At 34.8% G+C, this 22,832-nt stretch overlaps 2 protein-coding genes across 3 annotated transcripts; one reads left to right on the top strand and one right to left on the bottom strand.

The window, feature by feature from the left end:
• The first annotated feature begins 477 nt into the window (after nt 1-477).
• Nucleotides 478-5,829, top strand: LOC140819570 (probable 1-acyl-sn-glycerol-3-phosphate acyltransferase 4). Its single transcript, XM_073179708.1, is given in 6 exon segments — nt 478-608; nt 698-751; nt 3,299-3,504; nt 3,507-4,017; nt 4,204-4,334; nt 5,313-5,829. Coding segments are annotated over 4 exon segments (1,137 nt in total). The 5' UTR covers nt 478-608; nt 698-751; nt 3,299-3,446; the 3' UTR covers nt 5,750-5,829.
• Nucleotides 5,830-18,833: 13,004 nt separating this feature from the next.
• LOC140819640 (uncharacterized) lies at nt 18,834-20,451 on the bottom strand. 2 transcript variants are annotated; one of them, XM_073179807.1, is made up of 4 exons: nt 20,010-20,451; nt 19,624-19,765; nt 19,377-19,539; nt 18,834-19,320 (listed from the first exon to the last, which is right to left on the bottom strand). In XM_073179807.1, the coding sequence occupies exons 1-4, from the start codon at nt 20,356-20,358 to the stop codon at nt 18,979-18,981; spliced, it is 996 nt and encodes a 331-aa protein (XP_073035908.1). In that variant the 5' UTR covers nt 20,359-20,451; the 3' UTR covers nt 18,834-18,978. The 2 variants fall into 2 exon arrangements, with proteins under 2 accessions (XP_073035908.1, XP_073035909.1); XM_073179808.1 differs by having other exon boundaries at nt 19,398-19,539.
• Between the last annotated feature and the right edge of the window lie 2,381 nt (nt 20,452-22,832).

Raw genomic sequence — 22,832 nt, 5'->3', positions numbered from 1 at the left:
TATGCTATTGCTACAGTATTCATGATTCAGATTTGATGGTATTTATGATTTCAAAGCTATGTTTTACAGAGTATATGTTCATTGCTATGTAAGAGTTCCACTTGCTGAGATTTATTCTCATTTCAGTTATTTCATGTGATGCAGATCAGAGTGGTGGCCCGGGACGTTGACTGTGGACAGGGGGTCATATGCATACACCTTTGGAAGGAAGATTTTGGCATGATCATAGGAATGATGTTTTGTATTTTGTTATGTCATTCGAATGATCATGTATTGTTATTTTGTAAAGATTGTTAAAGAATTGTATTTTGAAACTCCTTCCATATTTTAAAGAAAATTTTAATTTCCGCTGTGTATTTTATTTAAAGAGGTCAGAGGTGTCACATATATAATTTAATAGTAATTATATTATGATTGTAGTTGGTTGTTACAAGATAACACACTAGCGGATATCTATACACATCACATAGTCCAACTTCCCAAAACAATATTATAAATACATTGTTCCATTGGTCAAAATTTTATTGGTTTATTTAAATAATCATTCGGAATTCAAACTCCGATCCCTTCAAACTCGGCTCTCTCGCTTGGATTTGACGGAAAAATAGGTAAAATCTCCCTCTATTTTTTGACCGAATTTGTAGTTGATTTAGTTGGACTCGTTTTTATTTTAAATTTTGAATTTTGATGGAATTAGATTGAATTCTCGTCTGCTTTGACTGTGTTAATGAAGCAGTACTAGTAGTATAAGGTACGAAATGTATTGATGTTTATTAAATTTCATTTGGTTTGGATTTGGATTTGGATTTGTTGTTGTTTATTCCATATTTTGATAAGAATTTTTTGAGATTTGTTGCCGACTGTGGACATATCCGAGTCTAGTTTCTGGACTTGTTATGACTATGGTTGAGAAATGAGGAGTCTGTTAAAACTTTTTGCCCTGTCATGCATCGAATTTATGGATTGAGTGATTTTGGAATCTTGATTTGAGATCCATAGTCGTGTGAGTGATTTTAACTAGGAATCAATTACAATTATGATGGATAATGCAGCGATATTGATATTGTTCAAAACCCAAATTTCGAATTTTTCCCTCGAATCAAATTATGGAATACTTATACAATCAATCTTGAATTTGAATCCATTTTTTTATTTTGGATTTTGGTGCAATGGATTTCAAGTGTAGCCAAGGCCTAAGGCCATTTGAACTGGAAGTTTCAAATCATTCCCAAAATCAATTGGTTTAATACAATAGAGAGAGTTCTGTTTGCAAAAAATGAGAAGGATTCCTCTCTATCTGTGCTCTTTCTGCCATACTGTTTATAATGGTTAAATTTTCAAATACCCATGAAATGTCTTAGGTTAGATGTCAAGATAAAACATAACTGCAGCAAATATGCTAAAGATTTTCGAGTGTTCTTTTCCTCTTTTTTCAAGAAAGAAGCTGTGTTCTAATATGAAATGACAGGTGGGAAAATTAGCAAAATCATATATGTTTACAGAATTGTGTCTGCTACTTGATTATTTAGATGTTCTCTTTGTGGGTAAGATTCTATCTACTTGCAAAATCAGCGTCAAATGGAATTCGCTGTGATGCTTACATTTCTTGATATGGGTAATAAGTTTACTGTGGGAAATCTATAGTACTTGCTTTCTAGTTTGGTACCAGAAATGTGGGGTAGTCGCTCACATTCACTATTATGGTCTTTGTGCAATTAGGAAAATTATATTTTTGGTTAAGTAATTTCCATATTTTTTATTTTTCGATCATGTTATTTGTCAATTCAAAGTTTCAGTCCATTAACTTGCATAATTTTTTTATTTTCAATTTAGTCTTTTTTCGTCGGAATGTTGGTGTGATATTATTTTTTGTAATTTTTTGTAACACATAGTACATTTTTCGTTCTCACTCACTATAATGATAAAAGTGCTGAAATCGAAAAAATTGCAAATTATTGGATTAAGACAGTAAATTGGTTATATCAGTTTTTGTAAAATGAGAACCCTTTCAGGGTAGTACAGAACTTTAAACCATTCCCTTCCAATGTTTGGTGAGATTGTAGTAATATGGAAGACTAATTTTAAGTCTGGTGGTAGTACGTTCCATCAACCCCGTGTGAGCTTTGCGTGGCCATGTCCTGGTTCCGCTGCAGCGAGAATGTCGTGGTGGAGTTCTTGGTGGCATTAGCTTCATCAATGTTCCACTGGACAGCCTACTTTTCGAAGGCATGGTTAAGAGTTAAGACTAATGACACCCAAACATTTGGAGTTTTGCAAATTTTCCTTCAGAATTTTGAGTCGTTAAAGAAGTCTAATCTTCTTTAGGATCTAAAATTTAGAAGCAGCAGATCTACGATTTTGGGATACAGGCCGCTCTTTGTACTTGCTGCATAATCTTGCATTGGTTTGTCTTCTTCTTAAGCAGCAGTAGCAAGAGCTAAGTAAGAAAAAAAAATTATTTTGATATAAAAGTTGCTCGATCATATCAAATAGCCTTACCGAACTCCAGTTTGGTTGATGAAAACAGGTATATCCATGATTTTTTAATGAGTTTTTTTTTTTTGATTATCCGGTCTAATCTCTCAAGAGTATCAAGTTGAGTTCTTATTGATAAATTTTGTCGATTGAATCAGAGCTTCTGATGATTGGGGGCAATTTTCATTTTTTTTATTTTCAATTTTCTATTTCATGGATCTAATCTTCCAGGTATTTTCTTGTATATTGGATAGATTTTTGTGGGTTACTCTTACCAAATTTTTAGGTGAAAGTCTATTAAGTTCATTTAAATCTTGTTGTGTTTGGCCGACAATATCCTTGTATCATCGTTTTCATTCTCCGTTCCATAAAAGCCCGACCCCCACTCTCTCTTCAACTACTCCATGTCAAGCGTCTCACAGATGCATTCATTGCAATCTTCTTCTTTTTTCTTTTTTCTTTTTTTTTTTGGGTTTTTGTTTTTGTTTTGCATGTTTCTCCTCTTATACTTGTGACACGATCGAGGTGAAACCCACGCGTAATAATTTAACATTTCTTACCAGATATTTTACATTTTATGTGATTTTTAAAGTGGTTACATGTAACTATAATCTTTATGCGCTGTTCTAACATTAAATGCTGTGTGTTAATTGAACTGTTGAATTTTCAGTGTTCATTGTTAAATGAGCGGTCCCAGCAAGTTTGTCTGATTGCTCCTATTATGTTCATATCTTTAAATGTCAACCTGATTTTGATGTTATTAATATTATAGTGATTATGGTTCGGCCATTTATACTCTCTTTATTTTTGTCACTAATCGCAGGTACAAGCTCCACGATGTGTGAACTTCTGTATGTGTTTTGACCAGTTCTTTGTTCTCCTAGAAACTTAAGGTGAAAAAATAGTCTGTAAGGTGCATCTTTTGTTTTTGCTGGTGTGGTGGCCGAAGATTAAAGATTCACCCGACAACGATGGAAATTAGCAAGTCCCTCAATTCCGACAAAGGATTAAAGCATTTCCCATTGTCTCCTTTAGGATCTTTAGGGGTCTTCTATGTTTAGCAGTTTACATTTCAACTGCGTTTATGTTCTTAGTTTATTTCGTGCCCCCGGCCGCTGTATTCACACGCCTATTTAGTGTACATTACAGTAGGAAATTAGTAACCTTCCTCTTTGGTCTTTGGCTTGGCCTTTGGCCATTCTTATTTGAAAAGATAAACAAGGTTAAAGTAATCTTTTCGGGTGAGAAAGCTCCGTTAGAGAAGAATGTTTTGATTATAGCCAACCATAGAACTGAGGTAGACTGGATGTATCTGTGGAATCTAGCTCTGCGGAAAGGGTGCTTGGGCTACATAAGATATGTTCTCAAAAGCAGTTTGATGAAACTGCCAATCTTTGGCTGGGGATTTCACGTTTTTGAGTTCATTCCAGTGGAGAGAAAGTGGGAGGTTGATGAACAGGTGATGCGCCGAATGCTTTCTACATTTAGCAATCGTCAGGATCCACTCTGGCTTGCTGTCTTTCCCGAAGGAACCGATTTTACGTAAAACCTCATCAATCCTTCTGTCTTTCTAAATTTTCAAAGTATATTTATCACCCTTTACTACAATCTCTCTGTGTTCTGCGAAAATGAATTGTTTGTTAATCTTCAGGCACCATCTCTTTGTATATTTTCTTGAAAACTTTTGGATCCTGGCTATATAACATTCACCTTGCATTTTTGACACAGCGATGAGAAATGCAGAAAAAGTCAAAAGTTCGCTAAGGAGAACGGATTACCAGTTCTGAAAAATGTGTTACTACCAAAGACAAGAGGTCTGCACACTTGCTTGGAGATCTTGAGGGATTCTCTAGATGCAGGTACTGACTGCCCCCTTCTTTGTCATTGTGGTTGATAATTTAAAAAGCTTATTGTCGCAAGTGGTTAAGGCAGCCTAAATTTTTCTCAGACACTTACTCATTATGACCAGCACGTGTTGCAATCACGCAACAGCCATTAAAATCCCAACATATTCATTCGGACCTTGTGAATGTCTTCTATAAGCAGGTCAAACCTGAGGTGAAACAAAAAAAGAAGTACTGAAACTATTGATTTGTTCGAGTATTTCTAGTTAAGGTTTAGATAATGTGCTGACTGATTTGATATTGTAGAAGTATAGGAGGTCCCCCATCTCACTACCGCCAATCAATGAGCTAAATATGGAAATAAACCCATGTCCGTGCGTAGCAGGCCAAGTAGGGATTCACATATTAAAACATAAATGTCTTACATCTCTATTAGTTCAAGTTTTCACATATTGTGGCCTTTCCAGTGTGGTTGCCTACACAAAGCATTGCAACAAATTTGATCTAGTATACTGGTGCAAGCTATTTCTTACTAGTTTGACGAACTCTCACAGAGTGATGGTAGTTTCCCTAGTATCAAGACTTGCTGTTTACGAAAAGCAATAGCCAATTCAAATATTTTAAATCATATAACAACACACAACATTCTCTCTAACAATATTGGCACCAACTTGAATCTCATGGGAGTTAAAGTTTTGTCCTTAACTCAGATACCGATAGTGAAATATAGATAAACAATTGCCCCTTGCTAGAATATCGAAATGTGTCATTTAAATTCTTGTATGGTTTAAAATTTTTTAGAGTTGCACAAATTACCGACGACTTTAATTTTCAATAAAACGACAATCATCAAGTCCTACACCACCTTGGTTCCCTAATAACACACACGATTTCTCTATAGAAGTGCGTAAAATTCAGTTGACCCGTAAACATGCTCTTTCCACATTTGTTGCTTCATAAGATCATACATCATTGTACCACAAAATTTTGCAGTTTATGACATTACTATCGCGTACAAGAACAACTGTCCTACTTTCTTGGATAATGTGTTTGGTGTCGACCCTTCCGAAGTACACATACACCTCCGACGTATCCCTCACGAGGAAATACCCTCTTCGGAATCAGAGATCACTTCCTGGTTGATGGATGCGTTTCAACTCAAAGATCAACTGCTCACTGATTTCGTAGTTAATGGCCATTTTCCTAATCAAGGGACCGAAGACGAACTTTCAACACTCGGATGCATGGCCAACTGTGCAGTGGTACTCAGTGTTACCGGTATCTTCACTTACCTCACCTTTTATTCCCTCCTTTTGTTTAAAGTCTATGTAGGTTTGTCTTGCGTTTACCTTGCTTTCGCTACTTATTTCAATATCAGACCATCTCCTATTTTTTGTCGTGAAGAGAGGTCAAAGAAGAAATCATTGTAATGGAATTGGTCCATTCAAACAGAAATGCAATAGTTTTTTCCTACTGTTTTTAACATTTTTTTGGGTGATCCACTCTCCTCGTTCTCATCTAAATTTGTCTTAGGGACAAAGATTTCATTGATTTCGTTACACTCTTGAAAGATCGCCTGCATGTGTCGTATCCACTGGCGGAGCCAGAAAGAAATATAGCTCCGCCCGGCTGGAATTTTAAACTTTAAAATCTTTTAATATTTTAAATTGATCTACTCAGATTAATATCATATTATTCTAAAATTATACAAAATTTACATATACATTTAAAAAAAACGATTGGGCCAGCCCGGGTAAAGAACCATGTGGCTCTGCCTCTTGTCTTATCGACGAGTTCAAATAGAAATACATTCATCACAAACAGAAGATAATATATGATGAGGTTAATGGTCGTATAGAGCTAGTTTGTAAAATTTAACGACAACCAAGTAATGCGAAAAATAAATATTCATCAATATATTTAAAGATTGGATTTGGATTTACTATTGAAATAAAAAAATTGGCATTTGCCATAAATTGTAATTTTTTTATGTTTAATATCTATACTTATATACTATATTATAATACATGATATACCTATAATTACTATTTTAGGATCATTGTGTAAATTAATTTTAAAAATGATAAAAATCTATTTTATTAAATATATAGTTCACATAAAGCATATCTCAAGTATTGTAATATAGTAAGTATAGTATAGATGATGATAGTATAGTATAGTATAGGATAGTATATAGAAAATGATTGTATCAGTATTTTCAATACAAGTGGTATCCGTTGAAGCTATCTGTGGGGAACCGGACGCTAATCATCTTCTTAATCTTCTTTTGGGATTTAATTATCAATTAAGATAAAAAAGGGTCTAAAAAAGTTTTCTTTTTAAAATACAAGTGCGGAAGGTAATGGCATCTACGTAATATACATATCTGTATAAAACTACGTTTCAGTATAAATATACAATAATGTACAATAGTCTCTCAATTAATCTAAGGTTCGACTACTAAAGTTCAAGTAATAAAACCTATCTATATCCAAATCCGGAATCACCACACTAAACTCGTCTTCTCTCATCATCTTCTCGACCCCGATCTTGTCCCACCTGTTGTCATGCACACATATAAAACAAGACAACAGCCGGATAACTCCGGTGAGAATAAATCCCAGTATAAAACATGGTAAGCCTGTATAGAAACAATCTAAATCGTAAAACATGCTATCATAAACATATTCAAAGATAATAGATTTCATAACCTATGAAATCAAATCAAAATAAGCATGCAATTCAATTCAGATAGACATACAATTTAAATCAAATCATAAAAACATGCTATCATGACTGAAAACAATAAAAACAGGTTTCATAGTCTATGAAACCACATCCATAAACGCATGCAGTTCTAGTCAAATCATGTCTAGACTCGACTCCATGCTGACTCTAGGGATCCCGGTGTGAATAAAACGTCACTATCTGTTACCTACTCTCCCAATCGGGGTAACGTACGTCTTATTCTTAGACTTCGGTCATATCTGTATCGAATAATCTACAATCGGAGGGTGTCTGCTCCTATGTAACGATACACCGAACGTCTAGAGGTATGACTGTCTGTCAAGACTCTCCTATATGAAATGCAATGCATATAAATCTATAAACAAAGCATAATCATATCAAAACATAGACATTAATCTAGTATGTGATTTTATTGAGAAATTCAAATTAGATCTGATTTGAGTTATGTCTTCCCGAATATCACATGAATTATACCTTTTTCGTCCCGGTCTGACGAAGACGATGATCTGTACTCAAATCTGTCCATCTCGAATCTGAAATGACAATATCGAATACGCTGTATCAGTAAATAACTCAATATACAATCTATTCTGATCAATACTCAATTCAGTATACAATCTGATCAATATCTGAACAAGATACCATCTGAGTCATATCAATAATATCACAATCTAATCGAAATCATATCTGAATCTGATCAATCTAACTCAACTGATGTTTCGACGGCATAACAATACAATCTGAATAACCCCGTCAATCTGAACATCACAAATATAATACCAGAACTCATAATCTGTGTCAATACAATTCATGATCTGCATACTACCACAATTCTGATATAAAATCTCAGTCAATATCTTTCGAAAAATCATAACAATTACATAACCAGTCTATTCTGAAATCTGACTTCAATTATATAATATCTACGGTAGTAAAAACAACATATCTGAAGCATATTCAATTCTGGCAACATCCTAATTTCAAAACACTGCAAAACGTAATGAAACTTACGTCCTTGTGTAGCTCGAGTCGAGAGGAACACGATACTGCGTTCGGATTCGAATTCTGATAGACGGATATTTCAAAATCACAAATCTAAAAGGCGTAAGGATTTTCTCCCCAAAAGCTTCGCCTCTCTTTCTGAATCTCTGAAGAGGGAGACGTGTAATACATATGTATATATACCTTGCATGACATGCAAAACGTGTCTTCATCCTTCACGCTACACGTTAGACCGCGGGTGCGGTCGTGCATTGTACCGCGGGTGCGCTCATGCAATGTCTATCCTTACATTTTTTTTCCGAGAGCTTAGACCGCGGGTGCGGTGTTACTTGTACCGCGGGTGCGGTGGTGCTACGGGATGGCCACCGCGGGTGCGGTGTGGCTACGGGCAAAATGCCCAACTTTCTGTCCATGCACCGCGGGTGCGGTCTTGTCTGGCACTGCGGGTGCGGTGATGCTTCGACCTTTCTCGCAAAAATCCACAATTGCGTGACCGCGGGTGCACTCCTGTGCTGGGCGCGGGTGCGGTCTTGCAAACCCTATTTTCTCATGTGTTTTCCTCCCTCTTTGCATGTCATGCGTTCTCATATCTTCCGAGTCTCACGTTAATGACGATCGATAATCTTGGTTATCAATTCTGTAATTCTCGGGCCTTACATTTCTCCCCCTCTTAGATCGGAGTTCGTCCTCGAACTCATAACAATCACTTCGGAGATAGCAGAGGAAATGTATAATAGAGTTAAATTAAAACTCAAATATCTGGTTCCGGTCTGGAATAAGAATTCACTAAGTATAATATCATAATACTTCTCTAGTCCTTCTGACTAAATCAATCTTGCCATGTTGGTTATACAACATCCGTATAAACCAATCACAGTTCATAACCAACCAATGCCGGTATTTGTTACCCAATCTGTTTATCCCAATCAAGGACATATGCAATCTTTTAGTTTCAAATACCAATCGTCATCGTCCGACGTTGGTTTCCTAAATCAGTCCATTCTGAACTATCTTAATAGCTATTGTCATACAGTAATTCATACAGTGACAATAAGTCATAACAACTAGTGCTAACATCCAGCACTAAAGCTGTATAGTGCTAATATCCAGCACTAAAGCTGTACCCAAAGTCTTCCAATATCTGGATAACCCATTCTGACTGTCTGTAAATCTGTGAAACAATCTAAGAGAGAGTTCATGATATATTCTGTCACGAATACAAACTCAAGCAAAATCACAATCTGACATAATTTACTGTGGCATTCTGATCTTTCTGATCACTTCTCTGACACCGATCGGTGTCATTGGTCATGTTTGTACATCATCTTGTACAAACTGATAGATATAGATTGAACAATCTGTCAATCACAATCATATCATATTTCAATCTGGAGAAACTGGCGGTAATTTCATTACGAAAGCCATAGAAATGCACTCCCATTTCTATTCAGAAACATACACATCTGTAGTAATCTTCTGATTTCTGTCTTCATTTGTTGACAATTCGTATCATTCAGTACACTTTCTGTCAAAATTTCAGTACAAATCTGTCACAACTGACTTAATCTGTCTATATCAAAACTGTCTGTTCGAATATCATACATTCTCAGTCACAAACATGACAACTGAAGTTACTACAGCGCCTTTATGACATTATCTGTGATTTCAACTTCGAACTACTGACATAAACCAATCAGTTAATAACATAATTTAAAGAAGAAATACCTACCTGGTATTCGGCTCTGACTATCGATATCAATTCTGTTATACAATTCTGAAACATTCTGACATCACAAGATAATCAGTCCTAATACAAAACACAAAATCACATATTTGTTACTCTGATCTGATTACTGCCATCTAGTTCTGAACATTCTGATCACATTCTTGAATTACTGTAACTCTTGAATTCAACTCTGATTCGGTTGAAACTGTATACACTCCCTCTAGTTCACACTAATCTGTAGCATATATGGATTCAAAACACAGTAATATTAAATCAGAAACGAAATAGCAATATCCTATACAGATCTAGTGAGTTCAGTGAACTCATAAAACAAGGATTTCTGGTAAATATCTTCATGTCATTCTGATCAACTGTTATATCTCATCTGCAAATAAAATATGCTCCCCAAAACAATATAAGATATCTCAAATACTGATTTAGAACAATAACAATACTCAGCAGATATAAAGAAATAATCAAATAAGATAATCTGTCAAATCAGACAAAATACATCTCTGACATTTCTAAAATTTCTGAAGTTTCTGATCTTTCTGAGATCGATATCTTATCAGCCACTGATCACAATCTCAACTGTGCCCAATTCAATCGGTATACTAACTTCAGATATCACATACTCTGAATACAATCTGTTTCAAGCAGGATTCTTATCTGAATAATTTCTGTATACATTCATTACAGTTATCAGCATATTCGATACAATCTTCAGATATTCGATTCAATCAATCAAATGCTGCAATTATATCAAACTTTCATAGATACAATGAGCATAAAATCATCAGAACATCTCTGAAGATATTGACACATACCAAAGAGAAACACTAAATCAGATGTAACTCCTGGTTGATATTCTTCTATCGATCTTTCAATTCATTCTGTATCATTTTGTACATTCAATATCATTCTGTACTGAATCTAAAACAACAATCATTATCTGATCTGACTTCAATTCTGAAATCTATCTTTCTGATATAAAGCAAATCTGAAATCTTATCTAGGCAAACATCAGCCAACTCATACATCATTGGCAAATCTGCCAATGTTAGGCTCGATTTCAGTAAATCTACTGAATACATAAGGATGCAATCTGCTCTTTTTTGTAGTAATCGAGTCATATACCATACAGATATCAAAGGAATTCTAAATCTAGAATCCTTATCGGGGTATCTCCACTGATCAGTCATTTCTGGTCTGACTCTTACCATTTCTGGAAAAATTCTACAATATGTCTGTACTTGTTCAGCATATGCTTATCAATAATGCGTTCAAATCAGAAACCACAAGTACATCATAATCTATCTCGATTTCATTCTCATCTTACTGTAGTATACAATATATACAGAAATCTCTGATATCAACATTTCCTCAACAAGCAAGGATATCAATACTACAGTACATACAACCCCACAGATACATCATATATCAATTCAATTCAGTCTAAGATAATCGTAGGGAATGCATTAGTATATATCAATACATATGCATTCTAATCATAAAGAATAGTACCTGTTGTGGATTCTGGATCTGTGTTTTCAATTGAACTCTGTTCCCTACAATCTTCGGGAACGCTTCTGAGGACAAACTTTAGCAAAGTGTCCCGGCTGTCCACAAATATTACATCTACCAGTCACTCCCTGGCATTGCTCGGTGGGATGTCTCCCTCCGCAACTCCTGCAATATACTCCAGTATGGCTTGGACTAGAACCACTGGAACTCGAGGAATCACCCCCTAACTTCTTGAATGACTTCTTTCGGGCTTTCAGCAAATCTTGCTTTCCACTCGTACTGCCTCGATCAAATCGGAGAGAGGATTGCTGTGTCTGGGGTTGTTTCACACACAACCTCCCTAGCTGTCTAATCAGACTCGCCTCAGCTCTCTTTGCTCTACTCAGGATGTCAGCAAAATGGTAAGGTCGCTGCAGATTCATAAATGCAACTACCTCCGAATTCAACCCTCTGATGAACTGATTTACTATAGCTTCATCATTACCAGCTATCTGAGGAGCGAAATGCAGTAGAGTAGAGAATTTGGCGGTATATTCATCAATATTCAACTGACCTTGGCTCAAATTCTCGAACTCTGCTTTCTTGTCCTCTCGGTACGAGGCTGAGAAAAATCGTCGATAAAATTCAGTTCTGAATATTTCCCACGAAATCACTGTACCTCTCTATTCCCACATTCTTCTACTGGTGATCCACCAATTCCTAGCGGCTTCTCGTAACTGATAAGGTACCATTTTAACTCTCTGTTCAGCTGTACAATCAAGTAAATCGAACAGTATTTCTATGTCATCGAACCAGTTCTGACAATCTTCAGATGTCTCGGTACCACTCAGAATCGGCGGCTGCAATAACTGAAATTCTTTCATCTTTTCTTCTAGCTGAATGTCTGATGCATCTATCTGTTCAGACGAAGTACTGCCCTTTTCTGAAATTCTTCGAGGCGGTATATCTGATAATCAAAAAGATTAGTACATAATCTATAAAATCTGTCTCAGCCCTCCTCTGATCATATACCTCTGATTCAGACTCGGTTCTGATTCAGGCTTAACAATTACATGCTGCAATCAACTCAGATAACAACAACATGTAATAGGAAAAGCAGTAAATCATGCTAGCACACACAATGTAATTCAACATTGAAATAACTTTCATGCTAGCAATCACATGCAAGGAAAGAAAATTCAATCTACCCCGCTCATTCTCTTCTATCTTAGTCTAAAGAATCTATCAACTCTGACTATCTCAATCTAAAGGATCTATCGCTCTGATACCACCTGTTGTGGGGACCCGGACGCTAATCATCTTCTTAATCTTCTTTTGGGATTTAATTATCAATTAAGATAAAACAGGGTCTAAAAAATTTTTCTTTTTAAAATACAAGTGCGGAAGGTAATGGCATCTACGTAATATACATATCTGTATAAAACTACGTTCAGTATAAATATACAATAATGTACAATAGTCTCTCAATTAATCTAAGGTTCGACTACTAAAGTTCAAGTAATAAAATCTATCTATATCCAAGTCCGGAATCACCACGCTAAACTCGTCTTCTCTCATCATCTTCTCGACCCCGATCTTGCCCCACCTGTTGTCATGCACACATACAAAACAAGACAACAGTCGGATAACTCCGGTGAGAATAAATCCCAGTATAAAACATGGTAAGCCTGTATAGAAACAATTTAAATCGTAAAACATGCTATCATAAACATATTCAAAGATAATAGATTTTATAACCTATGAAATCAAATCAAAATAAGCATGCAATTCAATTCAGATAGACATGCAATTTAAATCAAATCATAAAAACATGCTATCATGACTGAAAACAATAAAAACGGGTTTCATAGTCTATGAAACCACATCCATAAACACATGCAGTTCTAGTCAAATCATGTCTAGACTCGACTCCATGCTGACTCTAGGGATCCCGGTGTGAATAAGACGTCACTGTCTGTTACCTACTCTCCCAATCGGGGTAACGTACGTCTTATTCCTAGACTTCGGTCATATCTGTATCGAATAATCTACAATCGGAGGGTGTCTGCTCCTATGTAACGATACACCGAACGTCTAGAGGTATGACTGTCTGTCAAGACTCTCCTATATGAAATGCAATGCATATAAATCTATAAACAAAGCATAATCATATCAAAACATAGACATTAATCTAGTATGTGATTTTATTGGGAAACTCAAATGAGATCTGATTTGAGTTATGTCTTCCCGAATATCACATGAATTATACATTTGTCGTCCCGGTCGGACGAAGACGATGATCTGTACTCAAATCTGTCCATCTCGAATCTGAAATGACAATATCGAATACGTTGTATCAGTAAATAACTCAATATACAATCTGTTCTGATCAATACTCAATTCAGTATACAATCTGATCAATATCTGAACAAGATACCATCTGAGTCATATCAATAATATCACAATCTAATCGAAATCATATCTGAATCTGATCAATCTAACTCAACTGATGTTTCGACGGCATAACAATACAATCTGAATAACCCCGTCAATCTGAACATCACAAATATAATACCAGAACTCATAATCTGTGTCAATACAATTCATGATCTGCATACTACCACAATTCTGATATAAAATCTCAGTCAATATCTTTCGAAAATCATAACAATTACATAACAAGTCTATTCTAAAATATGACTTCAATTATATAATATCTACGGTAGTAAAAACAACATATCTGAAGCATATTCAATTCTGGCAACATCCTAATTTCAAAACACTGCAAAACGTAATGAAACTTACGTCCTTGTGTAGCTCGAGTCGAGAGGAACACGATACTGCGTTCGGATTCGAATTCTGATAGACGGATATTTCAAAATCACAAATCTAAAAGGCGTAAGGATTTTCTCCCCAAAAGCTTCGCCTCTCTTTCTGAATCTCTGAAGAGGGAGACGTGTAATACATATGTATATATACCTTGCATGACATGCAAAACGTGTCTTCATTCTTCACGCTACACATTAGACCGCGGGTGCGGTCGTGCATTGTACCGCGGGTGCGCTCATGCAATGTCTATCCTTACATTTTTTTTCCGAGAGCTTAGACCACGGGTGCGGTGTTACTTGTACCGCGGGTGCGGTGGTGCTACGGGATGGCCACCGCGGGTGCGGTCTACCTTGCACCGCGGGTGCGGTGTGGCTACGGGCAAAATGCCCAACTTTCTGTCCATGCAACGCGGGTGCGGTCTTGTCTGGCACTGCGGGTGCGGTGATGCTTCGACCTTTCTTGCAAAAATCCACAATTGCGTGACCGCGGGTGCACTCCTGTGCTGGGCGCGGGTGCGGTCTTGCAAACCCTATTTTCTCATGTCTTTTCCTCCCTCTTTGCATGTCATGCGTTCTCATATCTTCCGAGTCTCACGTTAATGACGATCGATGATCTTGGTTATCAATTCTGTAATTCTCGGGCCTTACACTATCCGATCTCGAAATCTTTTGTCAATTTAGTTAAAGATATTGTTGGATTCGTGGAATAAGATAAATAATATAGATATTATTATTATTATTATTATTATTATTATTATTATTATATATATATATATATATATATATATATATGTATGATATAATGATTTTAACTCTAATCTTTTCTAAAAGGTAAGTAAAATATTGAGTTAAATGAAGATATGTAATCAATTAATATCTTAGTACATATTGTCAATCACTTCCAGATTAGCATATAAATCGAGTTTTAAGATTCTGGGAGTGGGTGAGGTATCTTTAGTCAGAGATTGATCCAGAAATTTATGTGGAGATAAGCAACTTAATGTAATAAATTATATATATAACCGAAAAACTCATTACATTATATATTCAATAAATTTGTTCCTAGAAATTGGGTTTGAACAATCTAAAATATTAATATGGGGATGTTTGTCAAAATGTTATTGGTCAAATAAAAAAAAAAAAACTAAAGATTCAAAATGTATTTGAAACACTTGAAATCTATTAACAAGTTTTAGTTAGATTCAAATTTTCATTTTTGAAATTATTTTTATTACATTTTAACTTTAATTTCAAAATTAAATTTCATTAAATAAAAAATCAATAAAATAGAGGAATAATAATTTTCTAGAATTTTCTGGATAAATTGCATGAGAAACATTTCCGAATATCTCAGGTATTTCAATGAACTCAGTTCTAATAAATAATTCATAATGATGTGTATTAGATAAATTAAAGGATATGAAATCTGATAGATAATATAATACGGTCTATTACCCTCTTTCATCAGTGTTTTTTTCTTTGAAATTCTAATGCAATGTCAAAGCTCGGCTAAAATCTCGATCTGTCAGGTTGTAGGCAATTCTTGGATAAATTATCCTACAATCTTTCCTGCACAGAGATTTCCTGAGATCGTTCCCAATACTGAATTTTAAAGGTTCTCGTTCGTTTATCGCATATAACGATATCAATAGGTGAATCTATTCCTTCTTTAAAAGTAGCCTTTATCATAATTTGGATTGCTCCGATATGAATCCAGGACATTGTTCGTGTTACTTCTATCTTGAGTTTTTGTAATTCATTATTAATTTCTTAGGAAAGATTTAACTGCATCTCCATTCTATTTCCTATAAGTTCCATTGGAATTGTCATTTTGGATCATGTTATGTTCTATTGTTCTTCCACGGGCCACCTTTGACAGCCCCTACCTAGGCCAACTCCAGCCCCTTAGACACCCTCCTAGGACCCTACTGGACCGCCCTTGAACCAGCCTCCCTTGCACAACCACCATGCATCGTCTTTTCACCCATTCTTTCCCCAAACCGTTCACCTTAGACCACAAACCGAGCCCTTATGCTTCCATATCGTTCTACCCTTGTTTCCAGCCATGCTAGGACTCCCTAGGAACATGACTCGACCCAAAATAGGGCTTTGATCACGTTTGGATAGCCCGCACGCAGCCTCCCCTCGCAAGTGACAAAACCAAACCCATACAAGCATTAAACCTTTATCGAGGCTCGGCGCTCGCTTTCCTCTCTCGTTCCAGCCCTCTTCTAACTTACATGAGAATCCCTTTAGGACTTCTAAACATCATATCCCTTCCCCTTAACGGCAGCGAGTCCCTAGGAATCATAACGCGACTCAAACATACACTAAAAACTTCAAAACTATAAAATAAATTATTTGAAATGTTAATAAAACTTGATCACCATGTTTTTCGTGAAAATATCGTAAACATGCATAATATGGTTTGAATGATGCAAAAAAAAAAAAAAAGGTTTAGAACGTGCATTTGCGTTTAAAAGCTCGAAATACAAATATCAAAACGGTGGAACATCAGTGATGAACGAATGACGATTTATACTTTTTTTCTCGTCAAAACCCACTGAAAACTCACCTTAGAATGCAAGGGAATAGAATGATTGTTGTTGCAAAGAAGAACGAAGAAGAAAAAAAATTTGAAATCTCCCTTGGCTTTCTAGAGGAAATCCTGTTCCTTCACTTCACGTACGTAAATTTGTGTGTGTTTTGGTGTGTGTGTGTGTATAGATGTGTGTAGGAGTATTTTAAAAATAATTTAAAAGGATTTCTTAAACACTTAATTAATGTGCTTAATTAACCCTTATTTTTAAATAATTAATAAGATCCATTAAGATTAATAAAATGATTCGGTCTCAAATTAAAAAGGTTTAAAAATACGTATATCCCAAAATCCCTTATAAATTACATAAAATTCTTTGCCCCTACTAATTAATTTAAATTTGACCTTAAAAATTCAATAATCCTAAATTCATTTAAAATAAATATTTTCTTAACTAAAAATAAAAAAAAATTAACTTTTAAATTTTAAACAACTTAATCGTCTCTAGTCCTCCGTCTCGAGCTAAACATTGATATTCGTCTGAAAATATTTAAATTATGAAACCAAGCAAATTATACAATTAATCATTTAATCACTCAAAATATATCATTCATGCATATAAAATCATTTAATTAAAATATTTTAGCAATTTAAAAATTTTCATGTATGCGGTTTACGTAACCGATTTTGAACGTTACACATAGTAATCGATCGTAATATGGAAATTTTTTATCGTAATACATTTGATGATTACTTTACTGAGAATCCAATATATAATGAAGCATTTTTTAAATACTATTTCGAATGTCTTGAAATATGTTCCTTCATATCGTTGATGCGGTAAAGAATCACGACGCTTTCACGCAAAGAACTGGTGAATATATCAAATTGGTGAATCTATTGCAATCGAATGTATGCAACGGTTTTGTCAGATTGTAGGGGAAGTTTTTACAGACCGATACCTGATATCACTTACTTTCGATGATGTTTCCAGACTCATTGGAAGTGGAAAATTTGTCTCACGATGGGGCAGCTCAACATGGAGGTCGTAGTGCTTCTCCAACAATCATTTCAGACGTGGCAGTTGATTACAATCTTTGAATATTGCATGCATAGTTTGATACACCCAAATCCAATAATGATATAAATGTTGTGGAGGCGTCCGATCTATTATCTGACCTTGCACATGGTATTGCTCATCCATCTTATTATACAATTGGAGGAAAAAATATAATATGAGATATTATTTAGCTGATGATATTGACCTAAAATGGTTAACTATTGTGCAAAGTATTCATAATCCACGCAGTCCAAACAGAAATTCTCACTCACACTACGAAATATTTTATTCGATCATTAATGAGATTAATATAGTAGTTTAACTGTTTGAATTTATATTTGTATTATGTTCATATATTCAAGTTATTAATCAATTTCAACAATATTCGTGGATTAATTTGTATTCTATATACTATAAATAATTTATAATAATTAAATATTAAACTAAATTATTATTTTACATTTATTAATAACATGGTATTTATTATGTAATATAAACATTATTATAATTATATTGTTAAATTTGTAAAACAAGATATTAAATAAAAGATAAGAATTAATATATATATGTAAACTTAAATGAGTATTTCAAGAATATTATTTTTCGTTTAAGATATGAAGTAAATGAGTTAGAGATTGATGTTGAATTTGGTGTAGAAATTACACTATTTTAGCGCACAACTTAGACTAAAATATAATTTAAAGTTGGAGACGACCTTAGTAGGATATTATTTCATCGAGACGTAATTATGGAGTTAGGTTTAGCTATTTTATATTATAAAGGATGTACTCTACTCAAAGTTAGTATACATACATAGATTATTTTTCACCTTTGTTTATCACAATGCTTGCATTGTGAAGCTAAAAGCAGATTACATGAAAGATATTGAAAAGCATATAATTTCGCCACAGTTCTACGTAGAAACTATATTAATGGTGATTTAATTTCCTACAAACTTGCTCAAATTGATATATAGCTGATATATATATATTCTTGAAAATCATCGCCAACGTCGACATTCAATATATATATATATATATATATATATATATATATATATATATATATATATATATATATATATATATATATATATATATATATATATATATATATATCAGTAAGGAAACACATCGATCGAAAGAACGAACAGATGAAAATTTACACGATGAAATGAAATTGTGATTATGTTAAAATGAAAAAACGGAATGCGGCCCATGGAAGACGAAAGTTCAGTTTCAAGAATTCAGTAATCATCCGTCGACGTCTACGCTTGTTTTCTTCACAGCTTCCTGATCAAGAACGTTGGCCTTTTCGTGCGGGGCCTTTTGTTTCTTTCCGGCATCGTGGCCACGCTCATTGTATCTGAAGCATGTCAAGAGATGATCGTTCGCTATCCCGGCCATTTGCATAAACGAATACACGACTGTCGGCCCCACGCAACGGAAGCCTCTCTGCATCAGATCTTTGCTTATGAGTTCTGACTTTGGTGTTTTAGTTGGTACTTGTCTTGCATGACAAAACCCGCTTTTTATCGGTTTGTGATGTACAAAATGCCAGCAGTAGGTACTAAAGGAACCATACTCTTGCTGGATCTACATCAAGAATCACAGACAAATGTAAGTGTGATTCGAAGGCGAAAGAAACAGACCACTAAACTCAAGATTCTCACCTTTAGCAGCTGCCTAGCATTCTCCACCACCGCACGAAGTTTTGGTTCAGATAGCAATGTGTTACCATGAGGTTTGATTAACAGCAATCTCTCCTCGTCGAGATTTGCAACTGCGGTAGGATCAAATTCGTCAAAAAGCCTTCTGCAAAAAGGGTTAATTTAAAACATCGTCAAGCACATGTTGGAAGATACTAAGGATGTATGAGAATCCAAATGTTATACAAACCTGAACATTGCTCGTTTACTAAGAATGGCGGGCAAGGAAAATTCTGCCAATGCTTGCGAGAAAACAAGCAGCTCAAATAGCTTCGTATCATCACGAACTGGTACTCCCCATTCTTCATCATGGAAAGAAGTGTAAAGTGGTTCTGAATTTACAAGAGATCGAATGAGCATGGCTTCACAGAATGAAACGACTTTCTATACTAATTACTACATGAGATCATACATGGAGTAGATTACTTAGGATAAAAAGCCACATTTCTAATCGATCGAACCGTTTGATTAATGTTGAATCTTGAAAAAGAAAAGATATTGATACAGTCTTTTTCTTGTTTCTGAATATACTGAAAAGTTAAACGGAAAATCAAAAGGGAAGTACTGAGAATTTACCAGAATTTGGAGTGATCCAATCGCAACGTTTAACTGAGACACAAACTTGGGGAGCAGGCGCCATATTTTGAATCCCATCGGGTACGATTTTCGCCGGCTTATTGAACCCATTGCCATTCTTCACCGTGGCCGTTTTATTCGAGCCTCTTTTTGCTGAATCTCTCAGAGATAATCCACCGCAAGAAGAAGAAGAAGAAGAGTCCGAAGAGCTGTCAGCTGAAGCTTTCAACCGTAAACCAGAAGGCTTCTCCGCCAGCTCCTCGGTCCTCCTCCGCTCTCCGACGACCCGAACCCGGTTCCCATTTGGTGCCAACATGGGCCGGGTTCTGTTATCAGTAATCGCAGGCATTTTCTGTGATATTGAGATATCAGACAGCAGTGGCGTTGAGTGGTAAATTGAAAGAGGTTCGGAGGATAAAATGGGAAGAAAAATGTGGAACACAGAGAGTGACGATGAAACTAACCGTTCGTTTAAGGAGTTTAAATAAGGAGAAAACTGTTTGGATGTGGCCGCCGGCGGTAGCCGGTTGTTTTGATGACGTGTCGGTCAGCTCGTGGCTCGTTTCATAGATTTGATTTGAACTGACGTGCAACCATTCATACTAAGACATTTTCCAAAAATATATTTTGATCTTTTTGTTCGACAAAGATCAATCTGCAGTCATTATGTATAATAGTTACTCAGCACACGCGATATATGTGTACAGTCTTTTTTATCATTATCGATAGACTAAATTGAAATTTGACAAATTATAGAGAGACTAAATTGATATTTGAATTTTTGAAATAAATAAAAGTAAAAAATGTGTTTTCAAATTTTAAAAAAAAAACAAATGTTTAATATTAATATAATATGAAGGTAAAATTGGAAAAAAAAATTGGTGTCTTTCCTAGGTGGTTACTATCATATCCTCATCGAATAACGACCGTAGATCAGATATTCACGTACTCCATCAAGTCGGAAGTACATTTTTATTTTGAATATATAAACTACTTACCTAATATGTCAAATTATATCAGAAATGATTTGATAAAATTCTTTTTAAATTTTGTATAAAAATTTATTTTTATATTTTAAAATTAATATATTTTATGTTGGAATATAAATTTCAAATAATATTTTAGGGAAAAATAAATCTCGAATAGAATAATGAGTATGTCTCTTGTGAGACGATCTCACGAATCTTTATCTGTGATACGAGTCAACCCTACCGATATTCACAATAAAAAGTAATACTCTTATCATAACAATTAATATTTTTTTATGGATGACTCAAATAAGATATCGGTCTTATAAAATACGACATGTGAGATCGTCTCACATAAATGTTTGTCGAGAGTAATTTGATTCGTTAATTGGATAAAGAAATCAACATCATATATGCGTTGTGGTTGTTGGAATAACGACAAAATGACAATATTTGAATAAGAAACTTCAGGAAAGGAAAATCATTTGGCCGGACATTTAAATTAAAGAGGAGTTACTTTGTGTGATGGTTATATAGAATGTGTCTATGGGATTGGTCGATACGGTTCATATTTAGAGTGAAAATTTAATATTTTCTTATAAATTAGATCGAGTAGGAGATTTGTCTAACAAATTGAGTTTGACATATTTATTTAAGCTTCCGAATCCATTGCCTTTCATGATTCACGTACAAAATGTTTCGGTGTCATGTTGTTGTAATATCATGAATTTTTAATATATTAGCTCAATATATTCATGACACACGCAACGCGTGTGCCTTGGTGGCCAGCAATCATCATCATCTCCTTCTTCCCAAGATTTGCTCATGGTTTAACTTCTCCCATTGAAAAGCGACAGCCCGAATCACATTCCCTAACGGATCCGACCTAGATGGTAAAATTGTTCTTCTGCCAGCTGTTTTGGTGATCCACTTCACTCACTCCACGATATTTTTACAAAGGTTTGATTTTTATCCCTTTCTTTTTTTAGTAAATTTTTTACCCCTTATGAGCTATTTGGTTAGCTTACGAATTTAATTTATTTTAAAATTAAAAAATATCAAAATGTAGTTTGAAATCTTTTACTTGGTAATAATGGACTTTTAGAGTCGGTGTTTACCTTACATATTTTTTTATTCTGTAATTTCTTCAATAAATAAAATTTCAAACTACATTTTTCATATCTTTTTCTTCATGTTTAGTGTATAAAAATTATTCTTTTTTTTTTATTTTGTTGTAATCTATCCTTAAGTCCCCGTGTTACATAACTTCGTTAACCATTTTTGTGATAAAAATTCTACCAAGTATTGCTCCATTATTTCTTTGCTTTTGTGATGAGATTTCTCCTAATATTTGTTCTTATGATGTCGACCGGGGAGTAGCCGATACAGAGCCATATTTCCGGATGGATCGAGGAATCGATATCGTATTTTCCTATGTTTTTCGATGATCCTTATGAAACATGAGACTTTATAGGTGATTCTTGGTGGGCTCAGGGTCAGACTCTGAAAAAGATATTGTAGATGACAGTTTTACCTTGAAATTTATCATTATTTCACATGACATAATATTACAGCTTCAAAAGAATAGAATTTTTTATGATCAAAACCTATATCATGTAACGTAACAAATTGAGTTTGACAAATTTATTTAAGCTTCGCAATCCATTGTCTTTCATGATTCACGTACAAAATATTTCGGTGTCGTGTTGTTGTAATATCATGAATGGATAATATATTAGCTCAATATATTTATGACACACGCGTTAGTGGCTAGTTTAAATTAAAGAGGAGTTACTTTGTGTGATGGTTATATAGTATGTGTCTATGGGATTGGTCGATACGGTTCATATTTAGA

The sequence above is a fragment of the Primulina eburnea genome, chromosome 18, assembly GCF_022965805.1.
Source record: "Primulina eburnea isolate SZY01 chromosome 18, ASM2296580v1, whole genome shotgun sequence".
Lineage (NCBI taxonomy): Eukaryota > Viridiplantae > Streptophyta > Magnoliopsida > Lamiales > Gesneriaceae > Primulina > Primulina eburnea.
Note: the sequence above shows the minus strand (reverse complement) of the source record. Positions and strands in the feature narration are given on the sequence as shown.